Raw genomic sequence first — 20,160 nt, forward strand, 5'->3', positions numbered from 1 at the left:
CATACCATCAACTTCAACTACCGGTAATAATGCGATAAAATAATGGTGATGGACAAATTCAGATAGTCGCCATACGAAGTTAAGAAGTTTAAGGCAGTGGTTTAGTGAGGGGTTTTTAAGGAGTCAGATTTCCGTGTCCGTGGGCCAGTGACTCACTGAAGAACTGAGGCCTTCTTTGTTCGATTGGTACTCCAGCCTGTCAGGGAGAGAGAGAGACAGAGTAGAGAGAGGGAGGGAGAGTGACTCAGTGGCAGGAGAGGCAAAGGTCCGAAATAGACAAAGAGCAGATTCCAACTCTAAGCACGTTGAGGACAATTTTGGAGGCTTGGATTTTACATCTCTATCCCAAAATGATTATTCGGTAAGGGTGTTTATTTTAATGTTCTGTGCTTAATTTTAAAGGCCAAAAAGATATTCAGGCTAACTCATGCAACATCATTTTCTTACCTCCAGCCTCCTCAGGTGGTCTTTGGTTATTCATCTCTTCCTGATGTACCACTTTTCTACTGCAGTTCAGGTCATTGAAGGTAAGACATTTTGAAATGTAATTATTCATAATTAATGCAGGCCTATTTGATGTATTTCTTGGAAGTGCTGATGTGATGGACTCAAACATTGCCTAAAAAAACGCCTAGACTATCGACCTGCTGCGTGTGGATTTTAAATGTCTTGACACTCTTGGAATGAATTGTAAGACAAAGTAGCTTCTTATCAAATAGCCTTCTTCATGTCAAAATAGTTAGATACAGTATGTTAAATGGATATACATGATACATTTGCAAGGACAAGTAGATTTAAGTTGTGAGATGTAGGCTTTGGTAGTTTACTTTAGTGTACATTATTGAACCACCTATGCTGCAGATACTTTTGAAATGAACTGTCAGCTGCATCTTTTATCTCCCTACTGAAAGTTGAATGCAACTGATTTTTTGGGTGAATAGCTGAAGGAATATTATTTTCCATCTCACAGATTCTCATGTAACATACAGTAGTAGCATGTAGTAAAAAGACTCCGAGCTAGTCTAAGTTATCTGATCATAGGATGAGCTGTCCTTATTCGACAAGAATGTGGACAGCATTTTTTGCATCTGTATTCCAAATAATGTGAGTCACATACAATACGTGTAAAAGAACACTTTTTAGAGTGTATGTACACTACCAGTCAAAAGCTTTAGAACACCTTCTCATTCAAGGGTTTTTCTTAATTTTGTATGAAATCATGTAGTAACCAAAAAAGTGTTAAACAAATCAAAATATATTTTATATTTGAGATTCTTCAAATAGCCACCCTTTGCCTTGATGACAGCTTTGCACACTCTTGGCATTCGCTCAACCAGCTTCATGAGGTAGTCACCAGGAATGCATTTCAATTAACAGGTGTGCCTTCTTAAAAGTTAATTTGTGGAATTTCTTTCCTTCTTAATGTGTTTCAGCCAATCAGTTGTGTTGTTACAAGGTAAGGGGGGTATACAGAATATAGCCCGATTTGGTAAAAGACCAAGTCCATATTATGGCAAGAACAGCTCAAATAAGCAAAGAGAAACGACAGTCCATCATTACTTTAAGACATGAAGTTCAGTAAATACGGAACATTTCAAGAACTTTTAAAGTTTGTTGAAGTGCAGTCTCATAAACCATCAAGCACAATTATGAAACTGGCTCTCATGAGGACCGCCACAGGAATGGAAGACCCAGAGTTACCTCTGCTGCAGAGGATAAGTTCATTAGAGTTATCAGCCTATGACATTGCAGCCCAAATAAATGCTTTACAGAGTTCAACTAACAGACACATCTCAACATCAACTGTTCAGAGGAGACTGCGTGATTCAGGCCTTCATGGTCGAATTGCTAAAAATAAACCATTACTAAAGGACACCAATAAGAAGAAGAGACCGGTGGAAATCTATACTTTGGTCTGATGAGTCCAAATTTGAGATTTCTGGTTCCAACAGCCGTCTTTTTTTTTTTTAGGGGGTAGATCAGCTTTAATATTGAATATAGAGTGTAACTTCCATCAATGTAATTGTCTGCATCACTTCCAATCCCCCATATGTATTTTTTTTCGAAATATATATATATATATATATATATATATATATATATATATATATATATATATATACACAGTTGAAGTCGGAAGATTACATACACTTAGGTTGGAGTCATTAAACTCGTTTTTCAACAACTCCACACATTTCTTGTTAACAAACTATAGTTTTGGCAAGTCGGTTAGGACATCTACTTTGTGCATGACACAAGTCATTTTTCCAACAATTGTTTACAGACAGATTATTTCACTTAGAATTCACTGTATCACAATTCCAGTGGGTCAGCAGTTTACATACACTAAGTTGACTGTGCTTTTAAACAGCTTGGAAAATTCCAGAAAATTATGTAATGGCTTTAGAAGCTTCTGCTAATTGACATAATTTTAGGCAATTGGAGGTGTAACTGTGGATGTATTTCAAGGCCTACCTTCAAACTCAGTGCCTCTTTGCTTGACATCATGGGAAAATCTAAAGAAATCAGGCAAGACCTCAGAAATAAAATTGTAGACCTTTACAAGTCTGGTTCATCCTTTGGAGCAATTTCAAAACTCCTGAAGGTACCACGTTCATCTGTACAAATAATAGTACGCAAGTATAAACACCATGTGACTACGCAGCCGTCATACCGCTCAGAAAGGAGACACGTTCTGTCTCCTAGAGATTAACGTACTTTGGTGTGAAAAGTGCAAATCAATCCCAGAACAACAGCAAAAGGACCTTGTGAAGATGGAAACTAGTACAAAAGTATCTATATCCACAGTAAAACAAGTCCTATATCGACATAACCTGAAAGGCCGCTCAGCAAAGAAGAAGCCACTGCTCCAAAACCGCCATAAAAAAGCCAGACTACGTTTTGCAACTGCACATGGGGACAAAGATCGTACTTTTTGGAGAAATGTCCTCTGGTCTGATGAAACAAAAATAGAACTGTTTGGCCATAATGACAATCGTTATGTTTGGAGGAAAGAGGGGGTCGCTTGCAAGCCGAAGAACACCATCTCAACCGTGAAGCACGGGGGTGGCAGCATCATACTGTGGGGGTGCTTTGCTACAGGATGGACTGGTGCACTTCACAAAATAGATGGCATCATGAGGAAGGAAAATTATGTGGATATATTGAAGCAACAGCTCAAGACATCAGTCAGGAAGTTAAAGCTTGGTTGCAAATGGGTCTTCCAAATGGACAATGACCCCAAGAATACTTCCAAAGTTGTGGAAAAATGGCTTAAGGACAACAAAGTCAAGGTATTGGAGTGGCCATCACAAAGCCCTGGCCTCAATCCTATAGAACATTTGTGGGCAGAACTGAAAAAGCGTGTGCGAGCAAGGAGGCCTACAAACCTGACTCAGTTACACCAGCTCTGTCAGGATGAATGGGCCAAAATTCACCCAACTTATTGTGGGAAGCTTGTGGAAGGCTACCCAAAACGTTTGATCCAAGTTAAACAATTTAAAGGCAATGCTACCAAATACTAATTGAGTGTATGTAAACTTCTGACCCACTGGGAATGTGATGAAAGAAATAAAATATGAAATAAATCATTCTCTCTACTATTATTCTGACATTTCATATTCTTAAAATAAAGAGGTGATCCTAACTGACCTAAGACAGGGAACTTTTACTAGGATTAAATGTCAGGAATCGTGAAAAACTGAGTTTAAATGTATTTGGCTAAGGTGAATGTAAACTTCCGACTTCAACTGTACATATATATATATATACAGTGAGGGAAAAAAGTATTTGATCCCCTGCTGATTTTGTACGTTTGCCCACTGACAAAGACATGATCAGTCTATAATTTTAATGGTAGGTTTATTTGAACAGTGAGAGACAGAATAACAACAACAAAATCCAGAAAAATGCATGTAAAAAAAATTATAAATTGATTTGCATTTTAATGAGGAAAATAAGTATTTGACCCCTCTGCAAAACATGACTTAGTACTTGTTGGCAAAACCCTTGTTGGCAATCACAGAGGTCAGACGTTTCTTGTAGTTGGCCACCAGGTTTGCACACATCTCAGGAGGGATTTTGTTCCACTCCTCTTTGCAGATCTTCTCCAAGATATTAAGGTTTCGAGACTGACGTTTGGCAACTCGAACCTTCAGCTCCCTCCACAGATTTTCTATGGGATTTAGGTCTGGAGACTGGCTAGGCCACTCCAGGACCTTAATGTGCTTCTTCTTGAGCCACTCCTTTGTTGCCTTGGCCGTGTGTTTTGGGTCATTGTCATGCTGGAATACCCATCCACGACCCATTTTCAATGCCCTGGCTGAGGGAAGGAGGTTCTCACCCAAGATTTGACGGTACATGGCCCCATCCATCGTCCCTTTGATGCGGTGAAGTTGTCCTGTCCCCTTAGCAGAAAATCACCCCCAAAGCATAATGTTTCCACCTCCATGTTTGACAGTGGGGATGGTGTTCTTGGGGTCATAGGCAGCATTCCTCCTCCTCCAAAAAGGCGGGTTGAGTTGATGCCAAAGAGCTAAATTTTGGTCTCATCTGACCACAACACTTTCACCCAGTTCTCCTCTGAATCATTCAGATGTTCATTGGCAAACTTCAGACGGCCCTGTATATGTGCTTTCTTGAGCAGGGGGACCTTGCGGGCGCTGCAGGATTTCAGTCCTTCACGGCGTAGTGTGTTACCAATTGTTTTCTTGGTGACTATGGTCCCAGCTGCCTTGAGATCATTGACAATATCCTCCCGTGTAGTTCTGGGCTGTTTTCTCACTGTTCTCATGATCATTGCAACTCCACGAGGTGAGATCTTGCATGGAGCCCCAGGCAGAGGGAGATTGACAGTTCTTTTGTGTTTCTTCCATTTGCGAATAATTGCACCAACTGTTGTCACCTTCTCACCAAGCTGCTTGGCGATGGTCTTGTAGCCCATTCCAGCCTTGTGTAGGTCTACAATCTTGTCCCTGACATCATTGGAGAGCTCTTTGGTCTTGGCCATGGTGGAGAGTTTGGAATCTGATTGATTGATTGCTTCTGTGGACAGGTGTCCTTTATACAGGTAACAAGCTGAGATTAGGAGCACTCCCTTTAAGAGTGTACTCCTAATCTCAGCTCGTTACCTGTATAAAAGACACCTGGGAGCCAGAAATCTTTCTGATTGAGAGGGGGTCAAATACTTATTTCCCTCATTAAAATGCAAATCAATTTATAACATTTTTGAAATGCGTTCTTCTGGATTTTTTGTTGTTATTCTGTCTCTCACTGTTCAAATAAACATACCATTAAAATTATAGACTGATCATTTCTTTGTCAGTGGGCAAATGTACAAAATCAGCAGGGGATCAAATACTCTTTCCCTCACTGTATATATTTATATATTCATACACATACACACATACATATATATATATATATATATATATATATATATATATATATATATATATATATATATATATATATATATATATATATATATATATATATATATATATATATATATATATGTATATATATATGTGTACTGCTCAAATAAATAAAGGGAACACTTAAACAACACAATGTAACTCCAAGTCAATCACACTTCTGTGAAATCAAACTGTCCACTTAGGAATCAACACTGATTGACAATACATTTCACATGCTGTTGTGCAAATGGAATGGACAACAGGTGGAAATTATAGGCAATTAGCAAGACACCCCCAATAAAGAAGTGGTTCTGCAGGTGGTGACCACAGACCACTTCTCAGTTCCTATGCTTCCTGGCTGATGTTTTGGTCACTTTTGAATGCTGGTGGTGCTTTCACTCTAGTGGTAGCATGAGACGGAGTCTACAACCCACACAAGTGGCTCTGGTAGTGCAGCTCATCCAGGATGGCACATCAATGCGAGCTGTGGCAAGAAGGTCCAGAGCATGGAGGCGCTACCAGGAGACAGGCCAGTACATCAGGAGACGTGGAGGAGGCCATAGGAGGGCAACAACTCAGCAGCAGGACCGCTACCTCCGCCTTTGTGCTAGGAGGAGCAGGAGGAGCACTGCCAGAGCCCTGCAAAATGACCTCCAGCAGGCCACAAATGTGCATGTGTCTGCTCAAACGGTCAGAAACAGACTCCATGAGGGTGGTATGAGGGCCCGATGTCCACAGGTGGGGGTTGTGCTTACAGCCCAACACCGTGCAGGACGTTTGGCATTTGCCAGAGAACACCAAGATTGGCAAATTCGCCACTGGCGCCCTGTGCTCTTCACAGATGAAAGCAGGTTCACACTGAGCACGTGACAGACGTGACAGAGTCTGGAGACGCTGTGGAGAACGTTCTGCTGCCTGCAACATCCTCCAGCATGACCGGTTTGGCGGTGGGTCAGTCATGGTGTGGGGTGGCATTTCTTTGGGGGGCCGCACAGCTCTCCATGTGCTCGCTAGAGGTAGCCTGACTGCCATTAGGTACCGAGATGAGATCCTCAGACCCCTTGTGAGACCATATGCTGGTGCGGTTGGCCCTGGGTTCCTCCTAATGCAAGACAATGCTAGACCTCATGTGGCTGGAGTGTGTCAGCAGTTCCTGCAAGAGGAAGGCATTGATGCTATGGACTGGCCCGCCAGTTCCCCAGACCTGAATCCAATTGAGCACATCTGGGACATCATGTCTCGCTCCATCCACCAACGCCACGTTGCACCACAGACTGTCCAGGAGTTGGTGGATGCTTTAGTCCAGGTCTGGGAGGAGATCCCTCAGGAGACCATCCACCACCTCATCAGGAGCATGCCCAGGCATTGTAGGGAGGTCATACAGGCGCGTGGAGGCCACACACACTACTGAGCCTCATTTGGACTTGTTTTAAGGACATTACATCAAAGTTGGATCAGCCTGTAGTGTGGTTTTCCACTTTAATTTTGAGGGTGACTCCAAATCCAGACCTCCATGGGTTGATAAATTTGATTTCCATTGATAATTTTTGTGTGATTTTGTTGTCAGCACATTCAACTATGCAAACAAAAAAGTATTTCATGAGATTATTTCATTCATTCAGATCTAGGATGTGTTGTTTAAGTGTTCCCTTTATTTTTTTGAGCAGTGTGTATATATATATATATATATATATACAGTGGGGGAAAAAAAGTATTTAGTCAGCCACCAATTGTGCAAGTTCTCCCACTTAAAAAGATGAGAGAGGCCTGTAATTTTCATCATAGGTACACGTCAACTATGACAGACAAATTGAGAAAAGAAATCCAGAAAATCACATTGTAGGATTTTTATTTATTTGCAAATTATGGTGGAAAATAAGTATTTGGTCACCTACAAACAAGCAAGATTTCTGGCTCTCACAGACCTGTAACTTCTTCTTTAAGAGGCTCCTCTGTCCTCCACTCGTTACCTGTATTAATGGCACCTGTTTGAACTTGTTATCAGTATAAAAGACACCTGTCCACAACCTCAAACAGTCACACTCCAAACTCCACTATGGCCAAGACCAAAGAGCTGTCAAAGGACACCAGAAACAAAATTGTAGACCTGCACCAGGCTGGGAAGACTGAATCTGCAATAGGTAAGCAGCTTGGTTTGAAGAAATCAACTGTGGGAGCAATTATTAGGAAATGGAAGACATACAAGACCACTGATAATCTCCCTCGATCTGGGGCTCCACGCAAGATCTCACCCCGTGGGGTCAAAATGATCGCAAAAATCCCAGAACCACACGGGGGGACCTAGTGAATGACCTGCAGAGAGCTGGGACCAAAGTAACAAAGCCTACCATCAGTAACACACTACGCCGCCAGTGACTCAAATCCTGCAGTGCCAGACGTGTCCCCCTGCTTAAGCCAGTACATGTCCAGGCCCGTCTGAAGTTTGCTAGAGTGCATTTGGATGATCCAGGAGAGGATTGGGAGAATGTCATATGGTCAGATGAAACCAAAATAGAACTTTTTGGTAAAAACTCAACTCGTTGTGTTTGGAGGACAAAGAATGCTGAGTTGCATCCAAAGAACACCATACCTACTGTGAAGCATGGGGGTGGAAACATCATGCTTTGGGGCTGTTTTTCTGCAAAGGGACCAGGACGACTGATCCGTGTAAAGGAAAGAATGAATGGGGCCATGTATCGTGAGATTTTGAGTGAAAACCTCCTTCCATCAGCAAGGGCATTGAAGATGAAACGTGGCTGGGTCTTTCAGCATGACAATGATCCCAAACACACCACCCGGGCAACGAAGGAGTGGCTTCGTAAGAAGCATTTCAAGGTCCTGGAGTGGCCTAGCCAGTCTCCAGATCTCAACCCCCATAGAAAATCTTTGGAGGGAGTTGAATGTCCGTGTTGCCTAGCGACAGCCCCAAAACATCACTGCTCTAGAGGAGATCTGCATGGAGGAATGGGCCAAAATACCAACAACAGTGTGTGAAAACCTTGTGAAGACTTACAGAAAACGTTTGACCTGTGTCATTGCCAACAAAGGTATATAACAAAGTATTGAGAAACTTTTGTTATTGACCAAATACTTATTTTCCACCATAATTTGCAAATAAATTCATAAAAATCCTACAATGTGATTTTCTGGATTTTTTTTCTCATTTGTCTGTCATAGTTGACGTGTACCTATGATGAAAATTACAGGCCTCTCTCATCTTTTTAAGTGGGAGAACTTGCACATTGGTGGCTGACTAAATACTTTTTTCCCCACTGTGTATATATATATATATATATATATATATACAGTGGGGAAAAAAGTATTTAGTCAGCCACCAATTGTGCAAGTTCTCCCACTTAAAAAAGATGAGAGAGGCCTGTAATTTTCATCATAGGTACACGTCAACTATGACAGACAAATGAGAAAAAAAATCCAGAAAATCACATTGTAGGATTTTTAATGAATTTATTGGCATATGATGGTGGAAAATAAGTATTTGGTCAATAACAAAAGTTTCTCAATACTTTGTTATATACCCTTTGTTGGCAATGACACAGGTCAAACGTTTTCGTAAGTCTTCACAAGGTTTTCACACACTGTTGCTGGTATTTTGGCCCATTCCTCCATGCAGATCTCCTCTAGAGCAGTGATGTTTTGGGGCTGTCGCTGGGCAACACAGACTTTCAACTCCCTACAAAGATTTTCTATGGGGTTGAGATCTGGAGACTGGCTAGGCCACTCCAGGACCTTGAAATGCTTCTTACGAAGCCACTCCTTCGATGCCGGGCGGTGTGTTTGGGATCATTGTCATGCTGAAAGACCCAGCCACGTTTCATCTTCAATGCCCTTGCTGATGGAAGGAGGGTTTCACTCAAAATCTCACGATACATGGCCCCATTCATTCTTTCCTTTACACGGATCAGTCGTCCTGGTCCCTTTGCAGAAAAAGCCCCAAAGCATGATGTTTCCAACCCCATGCTTCACAGTAGGTATGGTGTTCTTTGGATGCAACTCAGCATTCTTTGTCCTCCAAACATGACGAGTTGAGTTTTTACCAAAAAGTTATATTTTGGTTTCATCTGACCATATGACATTCTCCCAATCCTCTTCTGGATCATCCAAATGCACTTCAGACGGGCCTGGACATGTACTGGCTTAAGCAGGGGGACACGTCTCGCACTGCAGGATTTGAGTCCCTGGCGGCGTAGTGTGTTACTGATGGTTGGCTTTGTTACTTTGGTCCCAGCTCTCTGCAGGTCATTCACTAGGTCCCCCCGTGTGGTTCTGGGATTTTTGCTCACCGTTCTTGTGATCATTTTGACCCCACGGGGTGAGATCTTGCGTGGAGCCCCAGATCGAGGGAGATTATCAGTGGTCTTGTATGTCTTCCATTTCCTAATAATTGCTCCCACAGTTGATTTCTTCAAACCAAGCTGCTTACCTATTGCAGATTCAGTCTTCCCAGCCTGGTGCAGGTCTACAATTTTGTTTTTTGGTGTCCTTTGACAGCTCTTTGGTCTTGGCCATTGTGAAGTTTGGAGTGTGACTGTTTGAGGTTGTGGACAGGTGTATTTTATACTGATAACAAGTTCAAACAGGTGCCATTAATACAGGTAACGAGTGGAGGACAGAGGAGTCTCTGAAAGAAGAAGTTACAGGTCTGTGAGAGCCAGAAATCTTGCTTGTTTGTAGGTGACCAAATACTTATTTTCCACCATAATTTGCAAATAAATTCATAAAAAATCCTACAATGGGATTTTCTGGATTTTTTTTCCTCAATTTGTCTGTCATAGTTGACGTGTACCTATGATGAAAATTACAGGCCTCTCTCATCTTTTTAAGTGGGAGAACTTGCACAATTGGTGGCTGACTAAATACTTTTTTTCCCCACTGTATATATATATATATACAGTATATATATATATATATATATATATATTCATACACATATATTCATACACATATATTTCATTTTATTACTTTCCAACCCCACCACCCCTTCCCTAATTGGAGTAATCTATTGAACAACAATACTTAGGCCTCTACTTCCAGCTTATCCATACTATATAGTGGATTCCATTCCCACGGGGGGCCAGTATGAAAATGTATGCACTCACTAACTGTAAATCGCTCTGGATAAGAGCGTCTGCTAAATGACTAAAATGTTAAATGTTTAAAAAAAAGTTAAATATACATTTTATGGACACAGTCAATTTTACAATAATTATATTTTGTTTGTTTTTACTCCTGAACTTCCTCTACCCTCAACCTCTCCGATCATTTTCATGATGTCCATCCGGTTTGCTTCTATATGCCATATCTTTCTAACTGTGCTCTTTCACAAAGCTCTCAACCTATAACCTATATACTTATTATGGACACAGTATGCTTTACATTATTAGTTATCTTGTTGTTATTCATTTTTGTTATTAGTTCCATCCTTCAACTTCATTCAACACCACCCATCTGTCTCTTAACACCATCCATATAGGATTTCTATTTGCCATATATATTTCAACTGTACTGTGATGTCTTACAAAAGTTCTGAACCTTTCTATTCTCATTGTTTCTACAGATTGTGAATTGAAAATAATTTTTTTTGCTAAATGTATTATTATATTATTGATTGATTGACTATGACTTTTCAGATCACCCAGTAATGCTATCTGCAAGGTTAGCTCCAGGTAAATATTGCAATCCTTTAGCCATTCCTGGACCTGTGTCCAAAAACAAGCTACAAATGGACAGTACCAAAACAAATGATCTAATGATTCTGTCTCTTCGCAGCAAAATCTGCAGAGCTGGGAAGACTGTATCCCCCATGTAAATAACATTCTATTGGTAGCAACATTTTTATATAATAATTTAAATTGAAAATACTAAGTTTTGAATCTGGCGTCGTTTTGCGTATTAGTTCATAAACACTATGCCATGGAATCGGTACGTCAAAAATCTCTTCCCAACTATTTTGCAATCTATATGGGACGGCTGTCAATCCTTTGGTCCTTAAATGAAACTGGTATACTTTTTTATTTATCACAGTTTTCTTTAACCAATTATGTTCTTTAATGCAAGGCCGACAGACAAGTTCCTTACTTTTTCCCCCTTCCACTTTCCTCTTCCATTTTTGCAGTAATGCTGCAATTATTTGGTTGTAATTTTGGGTAGAGCAGACATTTCCATATGTTTTTGTTAGCTGCATGTGCGACATAACTCCACCAGTCCTACTGATGATATCATTAACAAAGATTATAACTTTTTTCAACATTTTGTTTTTTAAAAAAAGTTTTTTTATCAATTAGTATATTTGAGTTTAACCACAATATTTGTTGCATTATTTGTTCTGTCGTTTCTGGAGGATTAAATTGAAATTGCAACCAAGTTTCTATGGCTTGTTTTAGAAATAGTGATATTTGGGAGATGATTTACTTTTTAAATAACTGAAAGTGAGAGGTTGTAATCTGAATAAAGGGAAAAAGGCCATTCTTGAACATTGGGTGAAACAATCTTACTAATTTGCTAGAGAACCAGTTCGGATTTAAGTATAACTTTTGTATGACTGAAGCTTTTAGTGATAGATCTAATGCTTTAATATTTAATAATTTCTGTCCTCCGAATTCATATTCATTATATAAATAGGCCCGTTTAATTTTGTCTGGCTTGCCGTTCCAAATAAAAAAAATCTCATATAATTTTAAAAACGGTTCGCTAGGCGTAGGCAAGACCATAAGCAAATAGGTACTGCATACTAAAGAGTTAATCAGGGGGTTTTCTCCACAAATTGACAGGTATTTACCTTTCCATGGTAGAAAGATCTTATCTATTTTTGCTAACTTTCTATTAAAATGTATTGGAGTGAGATCATTTATTTAATTTGGGATATGTATTCCGAGTATATCCACATCATCATCAGAACATTTTATTGGTAAACTACATGGTAATGTAAAATTTGTATTTTTTAGTGATCCAATACGTAATATAGTACATTTATCATAATTTGGTTGTAATCCAGAGAGGTTATAAAATGTTTCTAGATCCTCTATGAGGCTATGGAGGGATTCAAGTTGTGGATTTAAAAGAAAACATGAATCATCAGCGTGCAATGACGCCTTTGTTTTTAAACCCTGGATTTCTAATCCCTTGATATTATTGTTGGATCTGATTTTAATAGCTAACATCTCGATGGCCATAATAAATAGATATGCCGATAGTGGACAACCTTGTTTCACTCCTCTTGACAGTTTAAAACTTTCTGAGAAATAGCCATTATTTACTATTTTACACCTAGGGTTACTATACATGATTTTAACCCAATTTATAAGAGATTCTCCAAAATTGAAATGCTCCAGGCATTTATATATAAACCCCAGTCGTACTTTATCAAATGCCTTTTTGAAGTCTGCTATGAATAGCAGGCCTGGTTTCTCAGATGTTTCATAGTGTTCTATTGTTTCCAGTACTTGCCTTATGTTATCTCAAATGTATCATCCATGTAAAATACCTGTCTGATTAGAATGAATAATGTCCAACATTACCTTTTTAATTCTATGCGCTATACATTTTGCTATAATATTTGCATCACAACACTGAAGTGTAAGGGACCTCCAATTTGTTAAATGGACTGGATCTTTATATTTTCCACTTGTATCCTGTTTCAGTAATAATGAAATCAGACCTTCTTCTTGAGTGACTGATAATCTACCATTTACATAGGAGTGGTTAAAACATGCTAATAACGGTCCTCTGAGTATATCAAAAAAGGTTTGGTATACCTCGACTGGTATGCCATCCAACCCTGGAGTTTTCCCGGACTTAACGTCTTTAACTGCATCCAGAAGTTCCTCCTCTGTAATTTCACCTTCACATTAGTCTTTCTGTATGGCTGTTAATTTTACATTATCAATAGAAAAGAAATCTCTACAATTAGCTTCAGTTAGAGGAGATGGAGGCGACTGAAACGAAAACATATGCTTAAATTACTTTGTTTCCTTAAAAATATAATTTGGTGAATCATGGGCGACTCCGTCATTTGTAACCAGTTTCAGTAAATTATTTTTGGTAGCATTCCTATGTTGAAGATTTAAAAATAATTTGGTGCATTTTTCCTCATATTCTATCCAGTTTGCTTTATTTTTATAATATATTACACTTGATTTTCTTGAATAAGTTTCTCCATTACTTTTAGTTTTTCCTCAAATGTATTCTGAGCCTCTATGTTACAGTTTTTATTGCTATCTATCTTTTGACCTAAATTGCTTTTGTTTTCGAGATGAGTACTGAATTGCATGGCCTCTAAAGGCACATTTAAAGGTGTCCCATACAATAAGGGGATTTGCTATGTTATGTCAGAAAAAATCAGCTATATATTCCTCTGTCCTAGTTAAATATATATATATATATATATATATATATATATATATATATATATATATATATATATATATATATATATATATGCCAATTATATGATGGTCCGACTGCATTCTGTCCCCATCAACACTTTTTTAAAACGTTTGGTGCCAACGAGCATGACATAAGAAAGAAGTCAAGAGTCTCCGCCATGTATATCTCACTAGATCAGGATATTTAAGCCTCCATATACAGTTGAAGTCGGAAGTTTACATACACCTTAGACAAATACATTTAAACTAAGTTTTTCCACAATTCCTGACATTTAATCCTAGTAAGAATTCCCTGTTTTAGGTCAGTTAGGATCACCACTTTATTTTAAGAATGTGAAATGTCAGAGTAATAGTAGAAAGAGTGATTTATTTAAGCTTTTATTTATTTCATCACATTCCCAGTGGATCAGAAGTTTACATACACTCAATTAGTATTTGGTAGCATTGCCTTTAAATTGTTTAACATGGGTCAAATGTTTCGGGTAGCCTTCCACAAGCTTCCCACAATAAGATTTTTGGCCCATTCCTACTGACAGAGCGGGTGTAACTGAGTCAGGTTTGTAGGTTTGTTTTCAGTTCCGCCCACAAATTTTCTATAGGATTGAGGTCAGGGCTTTGTGATGGCCACTCCAATACCTTGACTTTGTTGTCCTTAAGCCATTTTGCCACAACTTTGGAAGTATGCTTGGGGTCATTGTCCATTTGGAAGACCCATTTGCAACCAAGCTTTAACTTCCTGACTGATGTCTTGAGATGTTGCTTCAATATATCCACATAATTTTCCTTCCTCATGATGCCATCTATGCTGTGAAGTGCACCCCCACAGCATGATGCTGCCACCCCTGTGCATCACGGTTGAGATGGTGTTCTTCAGCTTGTAAGCAGCCCCCTTTTTCCCCCAGACATAACGATGGTCATTATGGCCAAACAGTTCTATTTTTGTTTCATCACACCAGAGGACATTTCTCCAAAAAGTACGATCTTTGTCCCCGTGTGTAGTTGCAAACCGTAGTCTGGCTTTTTTATGGTGGTTTTGGAGCAATGGCTTCTTCCTTGCTGAGAGGCCTTTCAGGTTATGTCGATATAGGACTAGTTTTACTGTGGATATAGATACTTTTGTACCTGTTTCCTCCAGCATCTTCACAAGGTCTTTTGCTGTTGTTCTGGGATTGATTTGCACTTTTCGCACCAAAGTAAGTTCATCTCTAGGAGACAGAACGCGTCTCCTTCCTGAGCGTTATGACCGCTGCGTGGTCCCATGGTGTTTATACTTGCGTACTATTGTTTGTACAGATGAACATGGTACCTTCAGGCGTTTGGAAATTGCTCCAAATGATGAACCAGCCTTGTGGAGGTCTACAATTTTTATTCTGAGGTCTTGGCTGATTTCTTTTGATTTTCCCATGATGTCAAGCAAAGAGGCACTGAGTTTGAAGGTAGGCCTTGAAATACATCCAAATGATGGCAATTAGCCTATCAGAAGCTTCTAAAGCCATGACATAATTTTCTGGAATTTTCCAAGCTGTTTAAAGGCACAGTCAACTTAGTGTATGTAAACTTGTATACCGGAAGTCAACCGCTGTGTCTTTGTGAGACGCAGTAGGTGAACGGATGATCTCCCACAGTAAAGCATGGAGGAGGTGTTGTGATGGTGTGGGGGTGCTTTGCTGGTGACACTGTCTGTGATATATTTAGAATTCAAGGCACACTTAACCAGCATGGCTACCACAGCATTCTGCAGCGATACGCCATCCCATCTGGTTTGGGCTTAGTGGGACTATCATTTGTTTTTCAACAGGACAATGACCCAACACACCGCCAGGCTGTGTAAGGGCTATTTAACCAAGAAGGAGAGTGATGAGTGCTGCATCAGATGACCTGGCCTCCACAATCCCCCGACCTCAACCCAATTGAGATGGTTTGGGATGAGTCGGACCGCAGATTGAAGGAAAAGCAGCCAAACAAGTGCTCAGCTTATGTGGGAACTCCTTCAAGACTGTTGGAAAAGCATTCCAGATGAAGCTGGTTGAGAGAATGCCAAGAGTGTGCAAAGCTGTCATCAAGGCAAAGGGTGGCTATTTGAAGAATCTCAAATATAAAATATATTTCATGATTCCATATGTGTTATTTCATAGTTATTCTACAATGTAGAAAATAGTAAAAATTAAGAAAAACCCTTGTGTCACGATCGTTGACGAACGGATCAGACCAAGGCGCAGCGTGATATGCCAACATGTTTATTAAACAAATAAACACAGACAAAACAATAAACGAATGATACGTGACATCCTAAGGTACACACAACAAACCTCACACAGAACAAGATCCCACAACCCACTAGTGCCAATAGGCTGCCTAAGTATGGACCCCAATCAGAGACAACGAGCGACAGCTGCCTCTGATTGGGAACCACAGCGGCCAACATAGATCTAGACATACTAGAGGGGACTGAGCACGTACAGGAGGGGACTGAGCACGCACCCCTAAGGGTAGGTAACAACACATCTGCCACACTGATCCTCAACACGGGGGCCCCTCAGGGGTGCGTGCTCAGTCCCCTCCTGTACTCTCTGTTCACCCATGACTGCATGGCCAGGCACGACTCCAACACCATCATTAAGTTTGCCGACGACACAACAGTGGTAGGCCTGATCACCGACAACGATGAGACAGCCTATAGGGAGGAGGTCAGAGATCTGGCCGTGTGGTGCCAGGACAACAACCTCTCCCTCAACGTGACCAAGACAAAGGAGATGATTGTGGACTACAGGAAAAAAAAGAGGACTGAGCACGCCCCCCATTCTCATCGACGGGGCTGTAGTGGAACAGGTTGAGAGCTTCATGTTCCTTGGTGTCCACATCACCAACGAACTATCATGGTCCAAACACACCAAGACAGTCGTGAAGAGGGCACGACAAAGCCTATTCCCCCTCAGGAGACTAAAAAGATTTGGCATGGGTCCTCAGATCCTCAAAAAAATTCTACAGCTGCACCATCGAGAGCATCCTGACTGGTTGCATCACCGCCTGGTATGGCAACTGCTTGGCCTCTGACCGCAAGGCACTACAGAGGGTAGTGCGTACGGCCCAGTACATCACTGGGGCAAAGCTCCCTGCCATCCAGGACCTCTATACCAGGCGGTGTCAGAGGAAGGCCCTCAAAATTGTCAAAGACTCCAGCCACCCTAGTCATAGACTGTTCTCTCTGCTACCGCACGGCAAGCGGTACCGGAGTGCCAAGTCTAGGTCCAAAAGACTTCTCAACAGCTTCTACCCCCAAGCCATAAGACTCCTGAACAGCTAATCATGGCTACCCGGACTATTTGCACTGCCCCCCCCACCCCATCCTTTTTACGCTGCTGCTACTCTGTTAAGTAAGTATTTATGCATAGTCACTTTAACTCTACCCACATGTACATATTACCTCAACTACCTCAACTAGCCGGTGCCCCCGCACATTGACTCTGCAACGGTACCCCCCTGTATATATAGCCTCCCTACTGTCACTTTATTTTACTGTATATATAGCCTCCCTACTGTCACTTTATTTTACTTCTGCTCTTTTTTTCTCAACACTTTTTTTGTTGTTGTTTTATTCTTACTTTTTTGTTTAAAATAAATGCACTGTTGGTTAAGGGCTGTAAGTAAGCATTTCACTGTAATGTCTGCACCTGTTGTATTCGGCGCATGTGACCAATAAAATTTGATTTGATTTGACAACATAGAAAAAAAAAAAAAGGAATATACACACCCTGACTCAACATATAAGGGCGTGACACCTTGATTTAGTAGGTGTTCTAAAACTTTTGACCAGTAGTGTATATTTACCCCCCAATTTAGCATTTCTAATTTCTTAAATGTGTTTGAATGGGTCCTCATATACCCTGCTATAAGATGTTTGTTTGATGGGACCTGGTTTCCTCCCCATCCGCTATTGGCAGTGTGTTCACACAAAGGACTTGGAAGCAGTGGTCTGGTTAAATGCAGCACCTGGGTGTGAACTGGTGTGGTCACTTCTTATGTAGTCCCGTGTAGCTCAGTTGGTAGAGCATGGCGTTAGCAACGCCAGGGTTGTGGGTTCGTGTCCCACGGGGGGCCAGTATGAAAAATGTTTGCACTCACTAACTGTAAGTCGCTCTGGATAAGAGCGTCTGCTAAAATGACTAAAATGTAAAAAAAAAAAAAAAAAAAAAGAAGTACGTTTGGACTCTTCCCTCTTGTCCACATGCTTGTAGTGCTGACCAAGCCGGTGTGAAAAAGTGACTTTGAAGTGAGAGGAGGAAAACACTCCCATCCTCTCTCTGGGTTTTAGACAGGGACGTGAGAGGAAGGGATCTTTCTCCCACCCCGTGTGGGGTCAAATATGGTCTCTGTGTTTACAGAGCGGGACTTACACTGGGTTTAAGCCCAACCAAGAACGCCAAAACATCCTCTCTGGCTACAGACTAACGGTGATTTAGTTGGTGAGCAGATATGATCAATCTATGACTCAGCTTGTCCTCTCAGGCCAGTGCTCCATTGTGGCACCTTGCGAAGTATGGTTCACTAGGACATTGTTACTACCATAGAGATAGAACTGTACTATTATCTAGGGTTGTTACATTGTCATTACACTGACTCTGATTAACACACATTCTGAAGGGCTATTCAGAAATACAAAGTTCCTCTTCAATCTGTTGTCTAATGGAGTGGCTCTGGAGAATATCATGTTAACTACGCTTCAAATCAAATTAGAAGAAAAAATGCATAAAGCATGTATAATATCTGTTTCGCAGAGTTCTGCAGTTCTGAGGTAAAATATGGGAATGTGTGTAGGAATGTCGTCATTTTAAATATGATGATCACCCTAGCCAAAACATCTGTTAATAAAGATATGAAAGACAACAGGGATTGTATATTCTTCTCACGAAATCCACCGCTATCTGAGATTTTGAGACTGGTAAATGAGGACTTTTACTTTGACTACTTTTACTAACCCTAACCCATATTTTATTTTAGTGGGGCTGGATATTACTGCCTTTCACATTTGATTTTAGTCTGGTTCAGTTCCTCACTAATGAACTCATGTTTGGTTAATAAAGTACAGTTGATCTGACCCAGTGGGAGTTTTCTTTTGAAGTTTGATAATACATTGAACAATTCACATTATAAACCTTATTCATAGTTTTATGGGCTAAGAAATTCCCTCCCCTTTTTGGAAAGGGTCCCAGTATGTTCCACTTACAGTATATTGCCATTTAGAGCAGAATGGTGACGGTTATAAGACCAACTGTAAAAGGTGTCACGGAGCTATAATGTAATGGTTAGCTTTGGTTTTGAAGGGAAAAACCACTCAATGGAAAGTTTATTACAAAATATCCTACCTACTCATGTATTTGTACTTTGAGACGTTGACATGAAAATACAATATTTTTCCATGTGCCCATACAAGCATAGGAATGTCATAACTTCAACTGTTTTTATATTTGACAGTTGGTGGCGTCAAATATATGCTGATGTTGTTTTGTAGGCGTGAGATTTCCTTGGTTACTTCTTTTGAAAAGGCTGGTAACTCCCTCATCTAACGATTACCCACTTTTGGATGTGAAGACAGTCTTGTGTAAGTGACTTCTGTAAGAGTGTTCTGCTAACCTTATCTGAGTACAATGAGGAAAATTATAGGTTTTTTTATGAAATTGTCCTGATAAGTTGTTCACAAGCTGTTCATTTTGAGGTAAAAATGAAGGGGAATGTACAGTATTCCTGGAGGCTCCATGGGGGGCACTCAGCACTCTCTCTGTATGCCGCTGTTCTGTCCTGTGAAAGTTGTGGAAACACGCCCAGTGAAAGGGAAGCCATGGCCATTTTTACAGCTGTGATGGGAAGGACCTTACACAGATGTATAGAGAGATTACTCAGTGGGCACGAACTGGTCGTGGAGAATTATGACTACCTCCTGTCAACACCTCCCAGTGAGACATCTAGGAGAGAGACATGCCTGCTGTGTTGTGTCGTCTGTCTCATCTGTGAACTCTTTCTCTGTTTGATGTATTTTTGCTGCACAGATCATCTCTTAGTCTAGCAGCATCTCACCATGAAAGTGCCAGAGTGCGGTCCGATAATGACTCAATCAAATTCAACTTTACTTAAAGTGCATTTAAAATCGCAACACACTTTACATAAAAAGAAAATAATAATAACATGAACAGAGGGTGTGGAAAACAATCACTTATTAAAAGCCCAGCAAAAAAGGTGGGATTTTAAAAGTGATTTAAAAACCTCAAATGGTATCTGCCCCTCTTACCTGACAGGGCAAGCCGTCCCACAACTGAGGTGCTTTAATAGAGAACGCTCCGCCCCCC

General features: G+C 40.4%; 1 protein-coding gene across 1 annotated transcript in view; it reads left to right on the forward strand.

Moving 5' to 3' along the window:
• The first annotated feature begins 266 nt into the window (after positions 1 to 266).
• LOC121580967 (collagen alpha-1(XVIII) chain-like) overlaps positions 267 to 20,160 on the forward strand; it is an 88,256-nt gene continuing 68,362 nt past the window's right edge. Inside the window, exons 1-2 of the mRNA XM_045224808.1 lie at positions 267 to 361; positions 454 to 527. Coding sequence (XP_045080743.1) covers positions 351 to 361; positions 454 to 527 — 85 coding nt within the window. The 5' untranslated portion in view covers positions 267 to 350. The remainder of the gene's footprint in view (positions 362 to 453; positions 528 to 20,160) is intronic.

Source organism: Coregonus clupeaformis, chromosome 14, assembly GCF_020615455.1.
Source record: "Coregonus clupeaformis isolate EN_2021a chromosome 14, ASM2061545v1, whole genome shotgun sequence".
Taxonomy (NCBI): domain Eukaryota; kingdom Metazoa; phylum Chordata; class Actinopteri; order Salmoniformes; family Salmonidae; genus Coregonus; species Coregonus clupeaformis.